Source organism: Pseudophryne corroboree, chromosome 9 (genome assembly GCF_028390025.1).
Source record: "Pseudophryne corroboree isolate aPseCor3 chromosome 9, aPseCor3.hap2, whole genome shotgun sequence".
NCBI classification, from domain to species: domain Eukaryota; kingdom Metazoa; phylum Chordata; class Amphibia; order Anura; family Myobatrachidae; genus Pseudophryne; species Pseudophryne corroboree.
Genome location: NC_086452.1, coordinates 236,654,891 through 236,681,547, shown reverse-complemented (window position 1 = coordinate 236,681,547; position 26,657 = coordinate 236,654,891). Strand labels below are relative to the sequence as shown.

The 26,657-nt window shown below is 42.5% G+C and overlaps 1 protein-coding gene across 1 annotated transcript in view; it reads left to right on the top strand.

The window, feature by feature from the left end:
* The first annotated feature begins 10,978 nt into the window (after window positions 1–10,978).
* The window catches only part of LOC134957936 (complement factor H-related protein 4-like), a 717,700-nt gene continuing 702,021 nt past the window's right edge, over window positions 10,979–26,657 (top strand). The window contains exon 1 of the mRNA XM_063940187.1: window positions 10,979–11,180. Coding sequence (XP_063796257.1) covers window positions 11,114–11,180 — 67 coding nt within the window. The 5' untranslated portion in view covers window positions 10,979–11,113. The remainder of the gene's footprint in view (window positions 11,181–26,657) is intronic.

The window sequence follows — 26,657 nt, the reverse complement described above, 5'->3', positions numbered from 1 at the left end:
GCTCCAGACCTACTCCTAGATTGCGATCACCTCAGTCCGTTTAGTTCCTGGTTTGATGTCACAAACACGCCCAGCGTCCGGCCAGCCACTCCTGCGTTTTTACCTGGCACGTCTGCGTTTTTTAGCACACTCCCTGAAAACGGCCAGTTTACGCCCAGAAACACCCACTTCCTGTCAATCACACTACGATCAGCAGAGCGATTGAAAAGCTTTGTTCGCCTGTGAGTAAAATAGCATAGTTTTGTGTAAAAATACTAGGCGTGTGCCCTGCTGTGCATACGCATGCGCAGAATTGCCGGATTTTAGCCTATTAGCAATTCTGCTAAAAATAGCAGCGAGTGAACAACTTGGAATGAGGGCCCATGTCTCTGTATGAATGTATATCACGACAGGGGTTCTCATGTCCTTTGTTTAGCTGTGTGTCTGTGTGTATTAGGATAGGGAAAAGGTCAACATCTGCTGTAAAGCCACAGAACAATACCTGACCCTGATTACATCAATAGTGACTCAGCTGCTATCCTTTTGTCTGCATGTTCTCCTGTTAATAGGCAAACACAGAAAAGGACCAACCACGCAGGTCCTGAAATCTTCAGAAGGACCCGAAAAATAGCCAGGGAGACATTCATTGCCTACTGTAGTAGCTAAAGTCAGGCTAGTGACAAGATTTTTGTCTCTGCTATTTGACAGGAAAGAGACAATTGGTCCCTGAGGTATTGCCTTTGTCTGGATCTACCTCTCCAGGACTTGGAACCTGTGAGCCCACCAAAAGCAAAATGACAGTGACACAGGACTGTTGCCTTGCTAGTAGCCTCAAAGGAAAGAGGGGTTGCATCTTTGGAGAAGCTTGTATACTGTAGATAGTAGGCCCTGAGTGGATAGGATACTGTGAGGTACAGTGCATCCGAAAAGTATTCACAGCGCTTCACTTTTTTCACATTTTGTTATGTTACAGCCTTATTCCAAAATGGAATTAATTTATTTTTTCCCTCATAATTCTACACACAATACCCCATACTGACAACATAAAATTTTTTTTTTGAGATTTTTGCAAATTTATAAAAAAAACCCTAAGAAATCACATGTACATAAGTATTCACAACCATTGCTCAATACTTTGTTGATGCACCTTTGTCCTGCTGATAGATGAACCTTTGCCCCAGTCTGAGGTCAAGAGTGCTCTGGAGTAGGTTTTCATCCAGGACGTCTCTGTACATTGCTGCATTCATCTTTCCCTCTATCCTCTCCCAGTTTCTGCCACTGAAAAGCTTCCCCACAGCATGATGCTACCACCACCATGCTTCACTGTAGGAATGGTATTGGCCTGGTGATGAGCGTTGCCTGGTTTCCTCCAAACATGAAGCCTGGCATTCACGCCAAAGAGTTCAATCTTTGTCTCATTAGACCAGATCATTTTTTTTCTCATGGTCTGAGAGTCCTTCAGGTGCATTATGGCAGGCGGGCTGCCATGTGCTTTTTACTAAGGAGTGGCTTCCATCTGGCCACTCTACCATACAGGACTGATTAGTGGATTGCTGCAGAGATGGTTTTCCTTCTGGAAGATTCTCCACAGAGGAATGCTGTAGCTCTGACAGAGTGACCATCGAGTTCTTGGTCACCTCCCTGACTAGGGCCCATCTCCCACAATCACTCCGTATAGACGGCCAGCCAGCTCTAGGTAGTTCCAAACGTCTTTCATTTGTGGATGATGGAGGCCACTGTGCTCATTGGGACCTTTAAAGCAGCAGATATTTTTTCTGTACCCTTCCCCAGATTTGTGCCTCGAGACAATCCTGTCTCAGAGGTCTACAGACAATTCCTTTGACTTCATGCTTGGTTTGTGCTTTGACATGCACTTTGAATAGGTACCAGATAGGCAGGCTGTGTGGCACAGAGTGGTACACTGAACCTGGTATTGTCACAATGAGGGAATAATATAGTGTGGGGCAAACAAAAATACTAATTGAGATACCTAAGATAACTGAAATGCTCTCTTTATTGCAAGGTAGATACTGAGTTGCTCTATGTTTTGCATGGAAGCCACTGGGATGCTTCATCTGTTAGAAGGCAGTGATTAATATGTTCTATGCAATTTTTGGCACTTATTGGGATAATCAACATATGGTGGTCCCAACAATGCACCCATTATTCTATCATGGACTTTAGAATGTTCTGTGTATGGAGGTAAATTGAATCTTCCCTGTGCTATATGACTTGTTAATATGTTGCTCCCTATATTGCATGGCAGTGATTAGGAAGTTACCTGTATTGTTTCACAATCATTATAATGATGTCTCTATTTTAAACTAGTCACTAAGATGCACTCTGCATTGCATAGCAGTAACTAAGATGTTCTCTGTACTGTATGGCAGCCAATAATTTGATTTCTGTATTGTATGAATAATTACTAAGATGTTCTTTGTAATGTATGGTTTTCACTAATTTGTTCTTTGTATTGTATCGCAAATGCCATTGTTGCCTACCACCAATATGACTGGAAATAATAGAGTGCTAATGTCTTTCACTTTTGTGTTGCATCTGCCTACAGTTGATTTGTTCTCACCTTCATAATGAAACGTTTAGATTTTTTTTTTTGTGCATGGCCACTTTAGTTCCCAGACAATCTGAAAAAGCAGTGGTGCTGCCACTGCTGGGCTTATGCACCAGGCCATACTCAAGAGTACTCAGTTGTTCTTCTAGAAGGCTTGAATGGCATAACAGCTCAGATTTTGCTATGGGCCCATAAATATACAATATATGTTCAGTGGCCGATATGGTCGAAGGTCAAGAAAAATAATCAGGAGACAGGATGGATCAAATATGGTAATGATGGAGATGAAAGTAAGCATTCAGTGTAAGGAACAAGACATGAAAGTAGATGACGACATAGGCTGCAGATGGAATTGTAATGCATGATGTAAAGTGAATATTTTATTTACGATATTAATTTCAGTACTTGCTGTGGATTATACATTATGTTTTTGTTGGAATGCAGAAAGTTAAACTAAAAACAGAACTGAGGTATATCATACCATATTATTCTTTGTATTTTGCACCTTACTTGCATCGCAGATGCAGCGAAAGCCACTCATCGTATACCAGACACTCTAGACTGTGTCTTTAATGGCAAAGGAATCAGTTTTAGACACATATAAAGTCGCAGATAAAACCCAGGGAAACATGACATAAGGGAAACCAGGTGGATCGCATTGAAGCCCTTTACAGCTATATAGACTTGGTCTCCCAAATATTGCACAACCAATTGATTAGTGTAAGATAGCAATGTAGTGTTGTTGCTCCTAGTTGTTTTATGTATTCATATTAGAGATGTGCACCGGAAATTTTTCGGGTTTTGGATTCGGTTCCGCGGCCGTGTTTTGGATTCGGACGCGTTTTGGCAAAACCTCCATGAAAATTTTTTGTCGGATTCGGGTGTGTTTTGGATTCGGGTGTTTTTTTTCAAAAACCCCTCAAAAACAGCTTAAATCATAGAATTTGGGGGTCATTTTGATCCTATAGTATTATTAACCTCAATAACCATAATTTCCACTCATTTCCAGTCTATTCTGAACACCTGACACCTCACAATACTATTTTTAGTCCTAAAATTTGCACCGAGGTCGCTGGATGACTAAGCTAAGCGACCCAAGAGGGCAGCACAAACACCTGGCCCATCTAGGAGTGGCACTGCAGTGTCAGACAGGATGGCACTTCAAAAAAATTGACCCCAAACAGCACATGATGCAAAGAAAAGAGAAAAAGAGGTGCACTGTGGTCGCTGGACAGCTAAGCTAAGCGACACAAACACCTCAATATCACAGGAATTATTCGTTCTAATCAATGGTATTATTGGTCCAAATCACTGGAAGAAAATGACAAAATCACTGGAATTATATGGCAGTAATGTCGGGAATTATATTAAATGGCAGTACCACTGGACATATACGGAAGTGTCAGACAGGATGGCACTTAAAAAAATAGTCCCCAAACAGCACATGATGCAAAGAAAAGAGAAAAAGAGGTGCACTGTGGTCGCTGGATGGCTAAGCGACACAAACACCTCAATATCACAGGAATTATTTGTTCTAATCAATGGTATTATTGGTCCAAATCACTGGAAGAAAATGACAAAATCACAGGAATTATTTGTTCTAATCAATGGTATTATTGGTCCAAATCACTGGAAAAAAATGACAAAATCACTGGAATTATATGGCAGTAATGTCGGGAATTATATCAAATGGCAGTACCACTGGACATATACGGAAGTGTCAGACAGGATGGCACTTAAAAAAATAGTCCCCAAACAGCACATGATGCAAAGAAAAGAGAAAAAGAGGTGCACTGTGGTCGCTGGATAGCTAAGCTAAGCGACACAAACACCTCAATATCACAGGAATTATTAGTTCTAATCAATGGTATTATTGGTCCAAATCACTGGAAGAAAATGAGAAAATCACAGGAATTATTTGTTCTAATCAATGGTATTATTGGTCCAAATCACTGGAAGAAAATGACAAAATCACTGAAATCATTTGGCAAGATCACTGTAATTAATAATTATAAAAAACTGATATTAATTGGTAAAATCTCTCTATTGCCTGCCTAGTGAAGTGGAATCTAGATGGGATTTTGTACCAGGGACACAATAACTACATCAATTGTCTAAATCCCAATGCACTAATGGCGGAAAACGGGCGCATGTCTAACAGCGCACTGATTATACTGAGAACTGATTATTCTGATCAATCACTGATTATACTGAGCACTGATTTTACTGAGCACTGATTATACTACGGAGAACTGACACTGAGCAGCGAGAACAGCACTGGACTATTGTACTGTAGTATACTGGTCACCACAATGCTGTACTGTACTACTATATACTGCTCACAATAATGCAGCACAGATATGGATAGTATACTTGACACAGAGCTGCAAGATACAGCAATGGCCTACTGTACTGTACTATATGTATACTGCTGGTCACCAAAATGCTGCACTGTCCTACTATATACTGCTCACAATAATGCAGCACAGATATGGATAGTATACTTGACACAGAGCTGCAAGATACAGCAATGGCCTACTGTACTGTACTATATTTAAACTGCTGGTCACCAAAATGCTGCACTGTCCTACTATATACTGCACACAATAATGCAGCACAGATGTGGATAGTATACTTGACACAGAGCTGCAAGATACAGTAATGGCCTACTGTACTGTACTATATGTATACTGCTGGTCACCAAAATGCTGCACTGTCCCACTATATACTGCTCACAGTAATGCAGCACAGAGATAGTATACTTTACACAGAGCTGCAAGATACAGCAATGGCCTACTGTACTGTACTGTACTATATGTATACTGCTGGTCACCAAAATGCAGTACACTGAGCACAGATATTTGAGCACACATATTTGAGCACAGATATGGACTGTTTTCAGGCAGAGAACGTAGATATTTGCAGCACACTGAGCACAGATATTTGCAGCACACTGAGCACAGATATGGAGCTTTTCAGGGAGAGAACGCAGCCACGTCCTCTCCGTTCAATCTCCAATGCACAAGTGAAAATGGCGGCGACACGCGGGTCTTTATATAGAATACAAAGGGGGATGATGACGTTCCGGCGTGTTCGGGTTAACCGAGCAAGGCGGGAAGATCCGAGGCTGTCTCGGAACCGTGTAAAATAGGCGAAGTTCGGGGGGATTCGGATCTCGACGAACCAAACCCGCTCATCTCTAATTCATATACAGTAAGATACACATTTTGTGTGAGAAAGATGACCAAGTTTCATGGGACCTGACATGGGGTTATTGGCATGACTGAAGCAGCAGTCAGAATGAGTACATACATCTTTGTGCTCTAATTGGTAATTCTGCAAATGTGCCTCAGAGTTCCATGCTGCACTCTCCTTTTCCTATGCTTTTTTTTTTTCTGGGTGCGGTGCTTCATCACCCAGTGTCTGTGACCAAACGTGCTGGGGGCATAGGTTCTTGGACCCTCTCCAAAAGGAGAAGGGCCCCATTACTACCCTACCCCTCAGAGCCAAAAGGCCTACTGAGGGGAAAAAGGGAGTGTGGGTCCCCCCTTGCCGAAGCGCAGAGGGACCCTCGTGTATCCCCAAGTTTGGCCGAAGCTTCCCCCTGGGGATCGATAACAGCCTCTGGCCCTCCTCAAAAAGGAGAGGGCCTCGGCAACTACGGGAGAGGGTGGCCCATAAGGGTCTCACCTAAACCCTGAAAAAAAAACCGTGACGTGACAAACTAGACAAAAATAAGTGCTTGTGCCGTGCATAAGTGCAAAACACGTGCGTGTATAAATAAATAAATAAGCCCCAGCCAGAAGGCCAGGGGGGGGGGGGTTATAAAAAATTATCCTTGCCCTAGCCAGAAGGCCAGGGTAAAGGAAAGTGGGTGCAGACAGGAAGGGTTGAAGTGTTAAGTGCTAAAGTGCCTTTGTGCATTGGTGGACTGAATCCCCAGTGCATTTCCGGCACCCCTGTCCCTTCCAGTTCCAGGGGCACAAAACACCTTGAGCTTCTAGCTGCTCCCGACCTCTCAGCCAGACCAAGCTTCATACCCACTCTGTGCCGGGGTCAACCCCCAGTACGAGAGTAGATACTAGACCAGGCTGTTCCCGCTCCACGAAAGGGGTCCTATTTCAACCCCTAAGAAGGTAGCGGATACTAAGCCCAGTTTTTCTCCACTCTCGACCAGAGGCATTGCCATACCCTGGCATGGTACTCCACAAGGTGTTTCTCCATTCCACACTAGGAACCTCTCACGCTCCTATTGTAAGAACAGGTACTCCACCAAGTGTTTTCCTCGAGCAGGTACTACACTTGATCTTAGCCAAAAGGCAGAGAAGCGGCGTCTTCCTATGCTTTCTATTTGAGAAACAGTAAATACATGTCTCTAATATTCCAAAGATAATGGTAATTTCATCCAGAGGTTGTGAATGGTGGGTCCTTCTGACATATGTGAGTCTTTTGACTTAGATGTGGATTATTAGAATTTAGGAGTACATGTATGAAGCAGTGGTAAGAGTGGAGACATGAGCCAGTGGAGAAGTAGCCTATGGCAACCAATCAGCTGCTCTGTATAATTTTATAGTATGCAAATTATATATGTTACTTCAATGCTTATTGGTTGCCAATCACTTATTCCCCTCTTTGTGAACCCTTGGGGGAAGGAGGGGGGCCATATGATGCTGATTACACTCACAGCCTGTGATCTGATGAAATGCACAAATAAGTCTCTGCCACCCTTTTTAGTCATGTGAAGTGTGAAGAAAGTTTTTTTAAAATCCACCATCTGCTGAATGATATTCTATTAGTCACCAAATTTACTGATGATTTCTGTATGAGTCTTTTTGTGGGTGTGGTATGCTTGACCGGCCTTCAGGATGCCAGTGGTTATAATACCGACCGTGGCATTCCAATGGAGAGAATCCTGACAGGGGGTAGGTAAGTATACTTACCCTCCCCCGATATGCTCTTACCCAAACCCTTACTTCCTACAGCCTGAACCTACCCCCCCTCCCTGCAGCCTAAACCTAGCCCGCCCTCCCCCGCAGCCTTACCCTTACCCTCCCAAGGGTGCTTAAACCTAAACCCCCTCCCTGGAGCCGAACCCTAACCCTCCCTTCCCACAGCATAACCCTAACTGTACCTGGGGGTGCCTAAAGCTAAACTCCCACCCCCTGCAAGCTAACACTACAATGGGACATATCATTTCGATTAGGATGGCTTTAAATGGTATTTATAGTGATAATTTGGAACCAAGCACCACACATACTTTGGACCTTGAAAAAATCCCAGTTGGGGTAGAAACGCGTTGGTGTTTTGGTGGAGAGACCCAGTGGTGTAACAGTGGCAAGACCCAGCTTTTCAGCATATCAGAGTAAGGACCAGTGACCCGGGATTTACACTGAACTAAGCCCTTTTAGAGCTGCCAGGTGTCCAGTTCTCTTCATGAATCCTTTTACTAGCGCCTTGAGTCCTATTGGAGAAAGAGCGCTATATAAACAAAAATTATTATTATTATTATTATTAGTGGGGGTAATTCTGAGTTGATCGCAGCAAGAACTTTGTTAGCAGTTGGGCAAAACCATGTGACTGCAGGGGAGGCAGATATAACATGTGCAGAGAGAGTTAGATTTGGGTGTGGTGTGTTCAATCTGCAATCTAAAATACAGTGTACAAATAAAGCAGCCAGTATTTACCCTGCACAGAAACAAAATAACCCACCCAAATATAACTCTCTTTGCAAATGTTATATCTGCCTCCCCTGCAGTGCACATGGTTTTGCCCAACTGCTAAAAAGTTCCTGCTGTGATCCACTCAGAATTACCCCATTACTACAATAAAGGTTTACATGACACTGGTCGATGCACAAATGGTCAACAAGTTTTTGCAGTCTCCTGGTGTTCCCAATGTTTGCTTGATTTACTATCCATGTGGACTATGATTGGGAATAGTAACCTGCCCGAAGCTTGGCAAGTGAAGCAAGCCTGCGAGGATCTACAGTACATTTGTACAGATGATGGTCACAGAACATGAAATATACAAGATGTGGCCAGAAAAAAAGCAAAAAACATTTGCTGACCATTTTGTGTCGACAGTTGTCATGTGGACCTTTTGACCCTATTGACCTTTTGTACCTGTCGACCATAACCGCTGTCAGTCTTTTATCTGTGGACCTTTTGACCCTGTCAACCTTTTGACTCTGTTGACCTAATGTATGTCGACCATATGGTGTCGACCTATTGACTCTCTGTATAGAAAGTGTAGATCTTCTATACCACACCCCATTTCAGATGTATAGAGGACTATGATGTATCCTTCATGGTTAGAACTAGAATACCTCTTGTATCCACTGCTACAAGGTGACTGGCTTAGCCTGTCACTGACCCTCACCTGCCCTCTGGAGATTTAGGGAAGATGTCTCACTCAGATCCACAAGTGGCAAGTAGAATATCCAGCAATAGGAAGAGATAATATTCATTTCAGACCTAATATCATTGTTTTTGGGCTTTACTTGTTTTAGATGTTTTGTTCCAGGCTGTTTTTCTCAGTATTTGTTCACCTCATCGAATACCTTTACCGTTTTCCACCAACTTTCCATGTAGTGGCATATAGATTGTCCCTTTTATTAAATACCAAAAAGTATCACTTCTCCAAACAGGAGTGATTTAAAAAAAACAACAACAACCCAAGTTTGTGCTGAGTTGCTACAGTGGTGGATACAATAGCAAGAATAGTGTGATAATTATTTTGACCTGTAATCACATCTGATCATTCTGCTTTTTCTTGTATTTCATACTTTAGAAAAAGTTCTTTATATCATACAGGGCATAACTCCTTTAGCATGCAGTATGTTGGTAAATACATACATCTTCTTACTGTATAAAAGCAAAAATTTGTCCTTCTGTCTTTCTATACAAATCCACAGTTTACAAGCAAAGATTGTGAAATTTTACATACAAGCGTATTAAAATACGGCCAAGGCAACTAAAACAATTAGAAATCCCTAGCACGCCTGGGGGGGGGGAGACAGCAGCACAGAGTATATCAGCAAAACTCCGGAATTGCTGGAGCAATGTACTCAAAAATTGATACACATATGTCTTACAATCTGGGAACAAACACTGTGGGGGAAGAAACCCCTAGCACCCCTAGGGGTGAGGCAGCAGCACTGAGTACTTCAGCAGACAGCATAATTCTGGAATGCCTGCAGAAATTTACAAAAAACTTGGTACACATATGACTTACACTCTGGAAACAAACACTGTGGGGGTCAGACACCCATATCACCCCTAGGGGTGGGACAGCAGCACAGAGTATGTCAGCAGACAGCATAACTGTGGAATGCCTGGAGCAATTTACACCAAACTTGGGACATGTCTGACTTACAATCTGGGAACAAACTCTGTGGTGGTTAGACACACCTAGCACCCATAGGGGTGGGAAAGCAGCACAGAGTTTTCAGCAGACAGCAGAACTCTGGAATTGCTGGAGCAAATTACACAAAACTTGCTACACATATGACTTACACTCTGGGAACAAACACTGTGGGGGTAACACACCACTAGCACCCCTAGGGGTGGGCCAGTAGCACAGACTATATCAGGACATGCATGATATGTCAGTGATCACAGGGCTGCATGTGACATTGCCAGTGACATGATGTGAGGAGGGGAATGGAGGTAGCACAAACCCACACACAGAGAGTTATATAGTAAAAGTAGCATGGTCCCCCAGCAGCACAGAGTATATCAGGAGATACATAATGTGCTACGCTATATAAGAAACTAAATAAATTGATAATTTCACAGAGCCACTGACATGATGTGAGGAGAGGAATGGAGGCAGCGGGAAGACACAGACTGAGAGTTGTATAGTGGGAAGAGCAGGGTCCCTTGGAAGACCAAAAAGGGGTCTGGCCACTACACAAAGTGCATCAGAGAAGCAAGATATGCCTATATACTAGATCTCCAACCAACGTAAATTAACAAACAACTATCATTCTAATTTACCATCCTCATCCCGTAGCGAAGCACAGGTATTCAGCTATCTACAATGTTATTTATACTGTGTGTTTAATATTTCAATTTATTTTTGTAAACAGACATCCTTAAAATCCCGGGCTACGCCGGGTACTCCAGCTAGTACTGTATAAATCATACTTTAAAAATCATTTTATTTAACAATATCTGCAAAATTAAATAACCCCTATATTTCTGAGACATAAAATCAGGTTTTGCAACGCTTCCATCAAACAGAAAAGAGAAGCTGCCCAGTTTAGATTATCACATACTGTAGCAAAGTTTACCTTAATCAACCCGTTTGCTTTGCTAGCCAAATAAGAACGATCCTCCAAATACGCTGTTTTGAAATATCCACTATTTGAAGTTTCTCTGTTTGTTTAAAAACAGTGAATCAGCAGAACATCAGATGAAAATAAACAATTATATATTTCAAACAAAGGGAGTCATTTCAGAGACTAAGCAGTCTTGTCTATGGTCTATAGCACATCGACACGCGTAGAGACAGAAGAAGCAACAGATATACAGGAACAAATGCACCAGTGGTGATACTGAAAAAATGTATTTACTGGAACATCTCTTCTTGCTTACAGCTGTGTTACGATACAATGCAGCACAAGACTTAGGTAAGGCATTCAGAAAAGTATGGATGTGTAGTTTTAGTACTGTAACTAAGTTTTATTTTAATAAATATTTCCTTTAAAGTGCAGGAACTTTGAACTTTTTAATAATAACTTGATAATTTCCATTTTTTTGTTTTGTATTATTAGTAGAAAATGATAATCTGAGAATAGGAAAAATGTCTTTTTACTAAATAAAGTGAGGTAAAAAGATTCTAATAATATCAAAACAGTCTTGTCTCAATAAGGCACGTACAGCTGTGTACTCATAGATCATTGGTGCAGTCGCTCCCAGTGGCGCACACAGGGGGAATTTCCGAGTACCTGGAAACTCCCCCTGATGAGCCTTTATATTTTGTTTTTGAGACTGAGACAGCAGTGTCTCTGTCTCGGTAAAAGTCACGACTTCGTAGCTGCTGCATCAGCAGCAGCTACAAAGCAGTTCCCCCCAGACATTCTGCATAGAGAATGTCTGGGGGGAACTGCTGGCTGCACATGCTCAGCCACAGTAGCTACCTCCATCTTCGCAGTGCCACAAGTCTGCTCCCACCTCCTAATCCCTGGTGGTATGTATAATATATACTGTATATGAAGTTTGTGTGTATAGTATTTGTAGGTACAGATGTACTGTATGTAAGTATAGTATGTGTGTGTGCTCATGTATGTATGTATGTATATGAGTGTATGTGTAAGCATGTATGAATGTGTGTGCTATATAGGTATGTGTATATATATATATATATATATATATATATATATACATACATACACCAGTTCCAGAAGATAGCACCCATCGGACTTCACACAAAGTAACTGAATAACACCAGCTTAGTGTAGCAAGCTTTCGGGCTTTATTGCCCTTCTTCAGGCTGTGTACAATCAAAGACATGAACAAAGAACATACCTTATATACCCCCACCTCAGATCTCAAAACGCCGAGGGGCCGCGGGTCCCGGCGGTAGCGCTCGAAGGACTTCCCGGTTCACGCTGCATTCTGACCTCCTTGCATCACACCCCCCTTTGCCGCGGCAACCCGCCGTCTGAGTGTAGTACACAAAAGAACCCTTGTAAATAGAAATACATACGGTGCTCTATTTGATTTATATTGAATCTGCACATTCAGCATGCATAAAACCAACAATGATCCACAAATGAAATATCAAAGATTATACCATTGTATAAACAACAATGAATAATTTAACTCTATTATGAAATACACACAAGGACAGATATCATATTGATGAATACGTTAATATAAAAATATCACTGAAACTGCAGAAATATATTAAGGTTTAAATGATCATTTAATCCTCTAGGCTTAACTGTGTCAAGAAGATGTATCCATTTGGATTCTAATTGAAGAAGTGCTTTATGATCATATCCCAGAAAATAAAAGAAGAGGTGATAGACATAAAGCACTTCTTCAATTAGAATCAAAATGGATACATCTTCTGAGCGCTACCGCTGGGACCCGCGGACGCCCGGCGCCTTGAGATCTGAGGTGGGGGTATATAAGGTATGTTCTTTGTTCATTTCTTTGATTGTACACTGCCTAACGAATGGCAGTAAAGGGCAATAAAGCCCGAAAGCTTGCTACACTAAGCTGGTGTTATTCAGTTACTTTGTGTGAAGTCCGATGGGTGCTATCTTCTGGAACTGGTAGCTATTACTACGATTTGCAGCACGGCAGATGTAACAGAGGAAGGAGGGTGCCGGTATGTTGGATTTTTTTTATATATATATATAAATATATATATATATATATATATATACTATACTATACTATACTAAATATATATATATATATATATATATATATATATACTCACACACACAGAACCCCCCCCCCCCGACTAAATCCTGGGTTTGCCCTTGGCTCAGAAACAGCCTCACTCTGCACACAAGGTCCTGTGAGTTCTCTGCTAGTTCCAGGTGTCTTTTCTGTGTCTTTTTAGCCAATGCGATACAGCTAGGGTGCACCAGGAGACTGCAGTGAATAACATGATATGTGACACTTGTACTATATGTCTGTGTGTGACTGAGTATCTGATTCTGCATAAAGTGCTAAAATGTATTAGCCACAGATTTTTTCCAACACAAGTTTCATTGTGCTCTGTTTGTAGAATCAGCCAAACACAATATACAAGTGTTGCATATTAAATTAATCTTGCACGGTCTACTGATGCATCCTAGTCACATCGTGCTGTGACTAAGATACACCTGACACTAGCAGAGATGCGCAGGACATGGTGGTGCACTCGTACCATGCATCACATGCTGTGTGGCTTATTGACACATCCATATTAAAAATAAATGATCCATACAATCCCTTTAAGTAGGCTTACCATACTATTCCTTCAAACTGGGGCAATAATGAGTTACACAGGTTCTGTAGTTGGTTAACTTCAAGCCTGAATTTCACCTGGTTTTAATCAACCACAGAACCTGTGTAATCCATGAGCGTTCCAGTTTAAAGGGATAGTATGGCAAGTCTACCTTTAAAGTACTGTGTAACTAATGCAAACAGTGTTCTGTGTATACATGGTTGAGTCACATTATTATGACCACCAGCTAGAGTAACCACCATGTGCAGCACGGACAGCACCTAGATTGGCTGAACTGTCATTTTAGACACACGTCTGGCACCCCCCAGGTTCATTTTGACAGTAAGCTGCTCCACTGTACCTTCGTAGCCGATGTTCACTTTTCACACCAATGGCACCTGGTGCTTAACAGTTTCCACGTTGGTTATTCGCAATGGTGCCATTTGTCCAGTCATGATACACCTTCACCACAGCAGCATGCAAACAGTTCACAAACTTCGCTGTTTCAGAAATACTGCCACCCTGCCCCAAAGCCGATAATCATCCCTTTTTGCAACTCAGATAAATCACCCTTTTACCCATGACAGCAAGGAGTGATATGTGTGCAGACCGCCTTCTGCACACCTTATATACCCACCAAGCCAACGCATGACAAGTACATCATGGGCAACGCCGATGTCAAATGTAGGAGGTGGTCATAATAATGTGACTCAAGTGACTAACAAGGAAATAACCAAAAACAGGTGCATCCAGAAAGGCAGCAGAGTACTCCCCACACAAGTTACCAATAACTTGATTCAGAAACAGGTTTAGCTGGGCTACCTCATACCTGTGTGATGTTAAAAATCATGTGCTATTAAATAATCACCCAACTGATTGATGTATTGTTTTTTCTTTTATATGACCTTTCTGGAGGATGCATAGTGGTTTTGTGTACTACAAAGAAAAAATCCAATATTACAACAGGATCATAAAACATTTTGGAACAAGTTTTACGCAAAATTGTGACTCGACCATGTATAAATGTATATATTATAAATTACTATTACATCTCTCCCTGAGTGGTCAGCCAGCTAAATATCTCTAATAGTAGGTAATATAATATTCCAAGAGATCACAAGAATCCAATAGTAAAAGTAAAGGATGTACTGTATGAGCCTTACTTACTACAGCTAATGTCAGTGTCCATCATCAGGCAAACACTGAATTAGAATAATGTGCATGGGAGAAGTAAGGATAAACCATTACACTACAATAAGAACATTGCTAGCCAATTAATATTTGCTAAAGATCCCACGGATAAGCAAGAAGACCACTGGAAAAATGTTTTATTAGACAAATGAGTCTAAATTACAACTTTTTTGGCTTAAATTATAAATTACACAAATCAGTCTACAAAAATTTGTTGTAGTGAAAGAATCTTCATGTTTTAGAATGATCAAGTGTAATTCAATCCAATTTAATTTTGTAGCAGGACCTGAATAGGGTTGTATGTGAAGAAATGCTGCCAATATTCATAAATCCAGGAAAAAATAATATGCCTTTTAAGTTATCAAACATTTTGGAATGGCATTGTGACATTCAATGCAACACATCCAGATAAGTTTGTTTGAAAATTGTGTAGATGTACAAATCTGGAATTTGAACATCAGCGAAGGGCAGAGACCATTGGTTTTGTGAAAATCTTAATCGATCATCTGTGAAATGAACTCATATAAATTCTCTGATCCTTAATCTGAAGACTGTAATATCAGCACTGACCCCTATCACACTTGCCATTAGGGCTGATCCTGTCTGATCTTATTGGGAATAAGCTAGGGTTCCAAAGGGTCATAACTGTCTTTCATTCTGTGGGACTATGGTAGAGGGCAAAAATATTCTGCAGGCAAGAATCTCCAATCCCTACATTCCTCAGGAAATCATACAGGAACAGCCAATTCACTATGCTAAATGCCTTTGCAGCATTAGGGAGCAGATTTATGTTCTACATCTCTCCCTAGGATATAGCATGACTCAATTTAATCAATTTTGTAGAGTTATAGCATAGATCTCTGCCAGAGGCACAATATACTGTAGCTGGCTATTTTGGATCAGTCTTTATAAGAAAGGTTCAATATTGTTAGAATATGTACAGTATTAAGCAGTGAAATCAGTCTGTAGACATTGATACCTAGTCATCCTTTGGTAGCATCTTAAGATGGGTTTTTATAGCCTGTGTGAGATTCTTTAAACTTATAGTTGAGATTTTCCATGCTCATGGGATTAAGCCAGTCTCCAAAATGTTTATGATACATAAGATGGAAGCCATCTGGCAAGGTTCTTTTAACATTTGGGGAAGGGGCCAATGCATCCCCTAACTTGTCAAAAAATAAATAGCACTGAGAGCTCTTCTAAAAGATAACCTGACTTATTGCCCATTGATAATATCTATTTCAGCTCTTGCAGAATAGATATTACCAATATATAGGGTTTCTTTAGTGAGTTCCAGTTTATGGCTAGACTAGCTGCTGTACCTGTTCTTTGCACAGAAGTTTCGCGTTTGTATATATAAATGAGTCTTAATAATTTGGTAAGTCTACAGAGATGTTAATTTGAGACATCCTAATGTAAAGGAACTGGATACTACAGGTCAGACTTCTTCACAACTCCTGTACAGAAAGTGAGACATTACCAACAGTTAATTTCCAGTTTGGAAAACTTGATGAAAAGGATACTGCACTATAAACAACGTTAGACTGAAGAACCTTAAAACCCCGGTTCTTGCACTTCTGACTCTTTTTGTTGGTGACCGAGTGCTTGGAAAGTGAAACAGAACCCTCAGAAGATCCAGAAAAAATAAAGTCTGGTCCACCAAACCTCTTAGCCATAGCTTGGTTGAAGGCCCCCATGTCCTGAAGAATAGGATCTCTAGATTTCATTAACTGGTCAGCCCACTCCTTAGCCTCCTCTCTAAAAGACATGAGAAGAAGCAACACAATCTCCATTGGAGAGGAACAGAGTGAAACCACATCCAGGTACTGCAACAACACTTCATGAAACTGCTCCATCTTTCCAAAGAAGAGGGCTAAATCAGGGCACCTCAGACCCCCCTCCTGGGGTCAGAATATCGGACGGCTCTTGGAAATGAAACATCGGACTCCCTTGATGAGACCAGAACATCGGACTCCCTTCCTATGACCGGGTCATCGGACTCCCTTCCTCGGTCCGGATTATCGGACTCCCTTCCTGGGACTAGATCATCGGACTCCCTTCCTGGGACTGGCTCATCAGACTCCCTTCCTGAAACCGGATCATTGGACTCCATTCAGAACAGCGGTTACCTCTCCTGAGGTTGGCAAATCCAATGCCTCCCCAGGGATTGCACAGCTAGAGGACTCTTCAGGGATTGAAGAGTTGGAAGTCCTTCTTAGGGCTACGGGACCAAGGGTTACCCTGAGAATGAGGTATTCACGTGCCCTCAGTTGGTTCCCAAATCTAAGCTGGGGAGTTCGAGTCAAAGGGCCTCAGTTATAGACCTGACCCTCCTTTTTGGTACCCATAACATCTTCGGGATTCACGGAGTCTGGAGCCACCACTAGAAATGGCTTGGCAGCCAGTACCTTGAGGTATTGAGTGTCACTTTTACCCGACTTGTGGAGAAGGCAGTCATTAACTTTCCTAGGATGTTCGGGTATTTTTTGGCCCATATCAAATTTATTTCTTTTAGATCTATTATATTTTTTGGAATTTTTCAAAAATATTTTGTGACTTTGTTTCCATAGTCATAGTAAATATTCAGTTATGTGTAACTTTTTATTTCAAATGGTAGTTTTTGTACAGTAAAAATTGTAACACATAAGATGTTCCGGTCAATTTTGACCCGTGTTAAATTTTCAGTGCATAGGATTTATGAGTACCGCAATTTTCAATACATTATTCGCCAGTACATGCCCAGCAAACCAGCCAAGTTCGGTATAAAATTTTGTGTACTTTGTGACAACGCTACCAGTTATATCTGGAATACACAGCCATACCTTGGAAAGCAGCCTGATTCTACAATGGAATGAAACCAAGGTCTCAGGGTTGTCATCGATCTCATCTAAGGCTCAAAAGTACATACAGTAATGTAACATGTGATAACTTTTTCACATCCTATGACCTTGGACAGATTCTTCTGAAAAAAAACACTGACAATAATTGGAACAATCAGAAAGAACAAACCAACAATTCCTTTGCAGTTTCTTGCAAAAGGGGCCCCAAAGTACAAATCGACATTTACATTCATGGATACGACTCTTTTATCGTACATCCTGATAATGCCGATATTATCTTAGACCGTAAAGCTATACCTCTAAATACACTTTTACCGTGGTGCCGCTATGGCCGCTAGACTGAATACACGTGCTACGCACTTTGTACACTATTTGCGTACAGAGTCCCGCACGTGGTACGTACTTGGCGTACACACGCCGCGCTGAGTGTACAGAGTACACACAGCGTGCGCACACACAATTGATAACCTTTAAATCTTGATAGTGATACAATGCAATGATATGATTACACTTTAGACCTTTAGCAGCAAAGTACTGCAATGATGTTATACCTTAAACCTTAAGTAGCGCTGACGGTATAAAGTACCCGCAGTGCGTACACCTTATCAATACCTATACACCTTATACAGATAAATACACTTTAAGACTTTTGCAGGAAAGTGAAGACACAACACCGATTTGTAGTTGAAACCACAGGGTTCTAAGGCCATCGTGGATTATTCAAAAAGGTAAAACAGTACAAATCATACACTACAGGCTAACAAGATAAATCTAAGCAGAATAATGGCTACAGAGAATGTACATACGTGAGAATGTTCGCAAGCGCAACCCGGCCGGTCCTCCGCTAGTCAGATAGAAAGCGTTCAGAGTCTTCTGACCGGCCAGGCAACAACGGTCTTTTTATACACAACTTACATACACAATACAATGGTCACTGTAATCTCATTGTCCATTGGACACAGAGATGTGTCTTTTCATTACAGGTAAGGTCATAGGTTGATTTGAAAAGGTGGGCGATGTCTTTCCCCAACTGCTCTGGTGGGTGGTATCCTCTGGATTCCCGCCGCATACATAATATACAGTAAATACAGTTAATATCTATATTCTACTTTTGCACATAACTATACTCAGGAACATGCGATCTTTCTCTAACCAACACCGGAATGTTACCCTCAAAATACCCTACAGCTGGATACTAGACATCACCTTCCAACCTTTATCTGACCCTTCCTATCATGCAAAGGTGAATCCCTTAGTCCTGGAACTGTTTAAACTATTGATACTCGCTGATGTGGTGTAGGGGAACTATGGGTACAAAATGCACTATTTGGGTTAAATATGTAATGTTCTAATAACCCTCTACGCGCTCACAAACTCCGCCGTAAATACCCATATCACGCGCATGATCGCCGGAGCGATCCTACGCAAATTGCGGATATGTGCACGCACGGCGGACTGAGTGCACGAGCAGCGGGCATGTGCATTGGGTTAGTACAAGGCATATGCATTACAATATTTTTCGACTTTGACAGTCCACCCTTTGGCAGTCAACAATAACTGCCACTATCTAAACATTAAACAGAAAAATATACAATACAATATATACAGATGATTGGATAAAAATATACAATACATTATCCATATATGGTTGGATGGTAGGAGGAAAGGTGTAGGCGGGAAATGTATGACCTAGTGGGATAGTAAAAGCATGTATGTATGAAATCCATGTCTGAGGGGCATGTGTCATCGTGCCGTATATGTTCTAGATAAGCTTCGAGGTATTGCGAAGTATACATTAAATCCTTCTCATCCCGTATTAAGGGTCTGTAAGTGGGCCAACAAACACTACCGAGCTTTTTTCGGCTTCTCGTTCCAACAAATGGGGTGCACATTTAGTTGATGATACATGGAGGGGGTACACATGTGAATGCTAATATGTGGATATTACCTGTCGACAATGTGTGTCACTGCCTGAAGGTTGTAGAGATGAGGATAAGACACATATGTACAATACATTCACATAACATTTTCGTAATCATTCTTGGGTGTTGATTGAAGTCTTCTCCGGATGGGTGTATTTTTGCTGAGGGAAAACAAAGGAGAAACGGGTGAAAGAAACGGACCGTGGAATCACGTCTTATCACAACATTGTCTCTATTGATGGGTCATAAATTAAATCAGTTGCTGTACCAATGCCCCCGCTCCTCAAACTCATCACTTTGGTACCGTGCTTGCGCCACGTTAAAATTAGAACACACCAAAATATCAAACCAATCATTATGACAACTCCCAGGATACAAAGGAGAAACTTTCCTACACTCACGATAACATTTTGAGCCCATTCTCCTAAACCTGAGAACAAATTGCGTGGGTTCAACCATGAGACCCAGCCAGTCAGTTCATTACTCACAGCTGTAAGGGTAAGGTTGTGTCTCCTCCGGAACTCCCACTTAAATTGCAAGATATCGTCCATCTTTTGATCTATGACCTCGGTTGGGTCATCAGTGCTGTTTGTAATGTACGTGCAGCACTTCACACCATACTGAGTAGCTAAGGTGACACAGTACCCACCTGTCACCGCTGTGATATAATTTAGAACCATCCTGTGCTGGATCAGTTCCGTTTTGTAAGCTTGCAACTCCCTCCCTGTATACCTGAAGGTGTCATCATACATCTCGGTGATATTATCTATCAGATTTGCTAGCGCGTGAATATACCTATAATTTATAATTCCTCTGGCGGTACGGGTGATATCTAACGCGAGTAGGAATTGAATCGTGGATCAAATCAGAGGCTTCGTGCTCTGTCCTATCTATAAGATGTCTCTTAACGATGTGTTCATAGTGAGTGTGAGTGTAAGGAGCTTGAGCATTGCGGTGAACGTCTTTCATCTTATTATGGGTTATGGTCATTACTTCTGGCAACACTCTTCCAATGTAACACAATCCCTCTGAGTTTGGGGCAAGCCACTTATACGCCTTCCTCCCGCATATGAAATATGCATCATCGGGGAGAACATATGGGACAGAATATGACATTACCATATTGCAAACCTTCCAAGTGAAAAATCCTATCCCTAACTCTCTCATCTGTTCAGTACACGTATCAGGCTGTATGATATGCGCACAGTACCCTGGTGATACTTCTCCAACCCGCATGGTCCTACTTCCTAGAGTATACCTGTACCGAAAATACCTTCCACCGTCGGCTATTTGGCGTATAAGTTCAGTGTCTACGGGTATTCTGTCGGCTCTGTGTGAAAATGCCATGGTTTGGTTATTCCATGTCACTTCCCAATTTCCCGGCTTTCGGGAATTGGAAATGTTGAAACATACTAAGGATCTATCCACATGATATTGGTGGAGCTTCAAACTAGGGGGCCTAGAAATATTAAATTTCTTGTCCACCAGTCTCCCACCCCATAATTCAAGTACCTCATCTATTGTTAAGGGATACGGTACCAGTCCTGACTTGCTCTGACCTTGAGGTACTTGTGAGCACACCCAGCATTCTGTTTGGTTTAAAACCTTACCCACTAATGAGTGATAATCACTCAATGGATGACGGTCCATGTTGATATTAAGGCTGGACTGACATCTCTGGATGCACCCGTCCTCAACTGTGTTTTCACAGTTTCTACAAAAACAATTTTCCTCAGCCAATAACCCTTCACAGTGCCTCCTAGTTTCTTGACTACCAGATCGTTTTCTGATACTCGCCTTTGCTCGGTGGATGTGTTGCTCTTGGAATTCTACAACTCCGTCCTTGCCATCAGAACCCATTTCAGATCCTCTCTCGACCTCTCTGGTACTCTCACCGAAACAGACTGCTCTGGTCAACAGGAAAACCCGGAATGCAGTCTCTTGGGGTCAGTCCATCTTGTTAAGGGGAGAGAAAAGAGAATGGGAGATGGAGAAAATAATAAAAAGGAAAAAGAAATTTGGTGCGACAACCGCCTCTGGTCTTGTAGTTCTCCATGCTCAGGTGCCGTGTCAACAGTCCTGCCTCTCAACCTTCCCGGAACAGGCACTCCAGTGATACGATTTCCTCTAGACTCTGCTCTTTGTCACGGGCTTTCTCTGGGTCAGCAACCTTCTTACAGTGGGACGAGTTGACCCAAGTCTCTCTCTCGGCTATCTTTAATGCTGTCATGCTGGTTAGTAAGACTTGGTACGGTTCTTCCAACCGGTCAATAAGGCAACCTGAGCGTAGAAAATTTCGAATCATTACATAATCCCCAGGTTCAATGTCATGACAATTACTGTTTGGTAGGTCAGGAATCACCAGCTTTAGATTTCTGTTTTGATTCCTCAACTGCTGGCTCATCTTAACCATATATTTTACAGTCACCTCATTATTGCATTTCAAATCATCCTGGGGGTCAATCATTACATGGTGTTGTCGAACAAAAAGAATCTCAAAGGGTGATAGGTTAAGGGGAGACCTGGGAGTGGTTCTGATGCTGTACAATACAAGTGGCAAAGCTTCTGGCCATAACAATCCAGTTTCAGCCATCACTTAGCACTATTAAGAACAAGCTGAGCAGTTTACTCTTTCCACTTTCGCACTCTCCTGTGGGCGGTACGGAGTATGCAGCTTACTATTAATTCCCATCAGTTTGCACATAACCTGAAAGACTTCACCTGTAAAATGGGTACCCCTATCGCTTTCAATTATCCTAGGGATACCATATATGCACACAAATTCCTGCACAATTTTCTTTGCAGTGAATGTAGCAGTATTTGTGGCAGCAGGGAACGCTTCTACCCAATTTGAAAACACGTCAATACAAACTAACACATACTTTAAATTTCTGCAGGGTGGCAACTGTATGAAATCAATTTGTATTACCTGAAAAGGGCCGTCTGTTGGCGGGATATGGGATGGTTCTGTTGGTATTGACTTTCCAATATTCTTCCTCAGGCAGATAAGACATGTCATTGCTCTCTTACCCGCATGAGAAGAGAATCCTGGCGCACACCAGTAGGCTCTCACCAGCTTACACATACCCTCTTTGCCCAGATGAGTCAGACCGTGTGCCGCCTCAGCTAAGCTTGGAAGATATGCTCTGGGGGCGACTGGCTTACCTTGTCCATCTGTCCAGAGTCCTGAGTACTCCTGGCCATATCCTTTTGACCTCCAGACTGCCTTTTCCTGTGGAGAACACAAATTTTGCATTTCACTTAATTTTTGTGTGTTGACGGTATTGAATACCATCAGTTGTGTGATATCTGTCTGTATGGGGGTGCTGGCTGCTGATTTAGCAGCTTCGTCTGCCCGGCTGTTACCAAGTGACACTGGGTCTTTACTGTAAGTATGGGCTTTGCACTTGATAACAGCCACTCTGTCAGGTTCCTGTATCGCTGTTAGAAGCCTTTTTATATGGTATGCATGCGCTACAGGTGTGCCAGCTGCCGTCATGAAATTTCTGAGGCGACATAAGGCCCCGAAATCATGCACTACTCCAAAGGCATACCTAGAATCTGTATATATATTGTTTGACTTACCCTTAGCCAATTCACACGCTCTGGTTAGGGCAACCAGCTCAGCAACTTGTGCTGAGTGCGGTGGGCCCAGGGGTTCAGCTTCTATGATACCTTTGTCATCTACGACTGCGTATCCAGTACTCAAGTCTCCCGAGTCCGTCTGTCTGTGGCAACTACCGTCAGTGTAAAAAGTAAAATCTACGCCTTCCAGTGGTTGTCACTAATGTCGGGTCTTGCAGTGAAAGTTTGGTTCAGATATTCCATACAATCATGTGTGTCAGTGTCTGTACTAAATCCTCCTTCATCATCACTCTCATCCTCCACCCTTTGTGCCTGTCCAGGCACACCTGGGAGATAAGTTGCAGGATTTAGTGCGCTGCATCTCTTTATGGTGATGTTTACAGGGTCCATTAGTGCTAATTCCCACCTTGTAAACTGTGCTGATGAGACATGTCTGGTTTGGGCAGAGTTCAGTAAGGCTGATACTGCATGTGGTGTATGGATGGTCAGGTTGTGTCCCAACACTACATCTTCGCTTTTACTCACTAGCAAGGCTATCGCTGCAACACTTCGCAAGCATGTGGGGAGAGACCGTGTTACGGTGTCCAACTGTGCACTGTAGTAAGCTACCGGCCTGCTGGCATCACCATGTCTCTGGGTTAGGACACCTGCAGCACACCCAGCACTTTCCGTAACATACAACTCAAAAGGTTTCCCATAATCTGGCATGCCTAATGCAGGTGCCTGTGATAGGCATTGTTTAAGTCTTTCAAATGCCAGTTCAGACTCATCTGTGTGAGAGATCCGATCTGGTTTGTTCGAGGAGACCATTTCCTGCAAAGGTAAAGCCAGTATGGAGAACCCTGGGATCCAGTTTCGGCAGTACCAACACATTCCAAGGAAAGTGCAGATCTGCTGCTGGGTTTGTGGCAGAGTCATGTCGCGAATCGCCTGTATTCTATCAGCGGTGAGGTGTCTCAGTCCTTGTGTCAAGCAATGTCCCAAATATTTTACCTTGGTCTGGCACAACTTTAACTTATCCTTTGAAACCTTGTGTCCTGTATTAGAAAGGTGAAACAGAAGCTGTTTCGTGTCTTTCAAGGACGACTCGAGTGAATCTGAACACAGCAGTAAGTCATCTACATACTGTATTAATACTGATCCGCTCTCAGGTTGAAAGGATTGTAAACAGTCATGCAAAGCCTGGGAGAAAATACTTGGACTGTCAATTAAACCTTGGGGTAGGCGAGTCCAGGTGTACTGTACTCCCCTGTATGTGAATGCAAATAAGTATTGGCTGTCAGGGTGCAGAGGGACCGAAAAGAAAGCAGAACAGAGGTCAATGAAAGTGAAAAATTTCGCAGTAGGGGGAATTTGCATGAGGATGACAGCTGGATTTGGCACTATGGGGAATTGGCTCTCAACTATCTTGTTTATCCCCCTTAGATCCTGCACTAGCCTGTAACCCCTCCCCCCACTCTTTTTCACAGGGAAGATGGGACTATTGGCAGTGCTGGACGTCCTAGCTAGGATGCCCTGTTGTAGCAAGCGCTATATGACTGGGTACACTCCTAATTCCACCTCTGGCTTCAGAGGATACTGTGGGATTTTTGGAGCTATCCTACCATCTTTTACTTGCACTACTACAGGAGCTACATTTGCCATCAATCCAGTGTCTTGTCCATCTTTGGTCCAGAGGGATTCCGGTATCTGGGAGACTTTTTTACTCTACCTTGGATGGACACCTGTCTATAACAGCAGAGTGTGACATTAACCTTTGTGGGGTGTCTAACATATCCTGCACTTCCTGAACGTGATTCTCGGGTATATCTAAGAAGACACCCTCAGGTGTACAATATATGACACACCTCATCTTACACAATAAATCTCTCCCAAGTAGATTAGTCGGAGCCGATGCAACTAGCAAAAAGGAATGCTTGGTTTGCAAAGGCCCTATCGTAATCTCCGCTGGTCTACTTAAAGGGTAGTGTTGCACTACTCCTGTTACCCCCATTGCTGAAATTGTTTTACCCGTGGTTTTCATACCTACCGTTGAATTTAACACTGACCTGGCCGCCCCTGTATCTACAAGGAAAGGTAGTGATCTACCAGCTACATCAACTGTAACCTCAGGTTCATGTCCAAGGCTAGCAATCAACTTCACTGGCTGCAAACTACAGGTGTGGCCTAACCCCTATTGTATGTTGTGACCCTCCCGCAGCGCGCTAGCAGCTACAATATGTGAGGGGGGTAGCTGAGAATTTCCAGAGGTCTGCCAGTCCCTCCTAGGTGGGTACCTCCTTGTTTCCCCTGTGTGTGGCTCATAATTCCTCCTGTGCGATCCCTGATCCCAATTACGTGTGTTATGCTGTGAGTCATGTTCTGGTCTAGGGGGTCGATATACGTTATGTGTGCTTTTATAATTACAGTTCCGTGCGTAATGTCCTTCCCTCTGGCAATTATAACATTTTACTACATACGACTTACCATCAGGGGTCTGGGGTTTAGGCTGATGTGGCTTCGTTGTCAGGGCTTTGATACTTACGGTCATCAGTTTATCCCCTTGTGACTCCCTGTGCTTAATGATGTTCCGATTGTGCTCGATAGCGGACTCTCTTAATACAGCCACCGAAATACCTCTCCAGTTAGGTTGAGTGGTTTGTACCCTTGTTCTCAATGTTTCTTTCAAGCCGTCCATTAATACGGACACAGCTACCTCTCTATGATGTACATTTTCCTTAATGTCCTCGACCCCAGTGTATCTAGCCATTTCCTGCAGTGCTCGATGGAAATATTCAGAAGCAGTTTCACCTTCTTTTTGTCTTATGGAAAATATTTTATTCCACTTGACAACAGTAGGGAAATATACTCCTAACTGCAGATTGATCTGTCGTACATTCTCCTGAGTGTACTCATCAGTGAGAGGTACTTCTGCGTCTAATTTACAATTAGCAATGAATTTCACAGGGTCAATATTGGAGGGCAAACATGCCCGTAGCACAGTCCGCCAATCTTTGTTTGTGGGTTCGGTGGCGTTACCTAGTTCTCTAATAAACCTCTGACATGCGGCTAGATCCTTTCTGGGATCGGGAAATTCAGACATAATTGTTCTCAATTCTGTCCGGGACCAATGACAATGCATAGCAATGTTCCTGACGGGAGTGATTCCCTGAGAGTCAGTCTTCCCATTGGGGACTGCGATCACCCTAACAGGATTTAGTTCAATAACATCATTCTGGGTTGCTTCTACAATGTGAGGTGCAATTGTCTCTGCATAATGTACTGTACCGTACTTACCTGTGGACACGACCTCACCTGTACCTCCGCTAGGGGCCTTCGCTACTGTTCTTACTGGTTGGGCCGTGCCCACTTGTGTGTCTTGTATGGTGGCTGCTAGAGAGAGTGCCGATATCGTGCTGGGCTCATCTTCTTGCTCGCAGTCCTGAGGGAAGTTTAAGATGGGATACAACTTGCAAGGGTTAGCATTAATACATTTATCAAGTTCGCTCTTATCATATAGTAGTATGCCATTGTCTGTAGCCACTTTCTCCCCTGTAATATACGGTGGTGGTGGTGCAGTTGCAATCAGTTTCCTGCTAGGGTTGGAACCGGCTGCGTGAGCTAGAACCCTTTGCATATCAC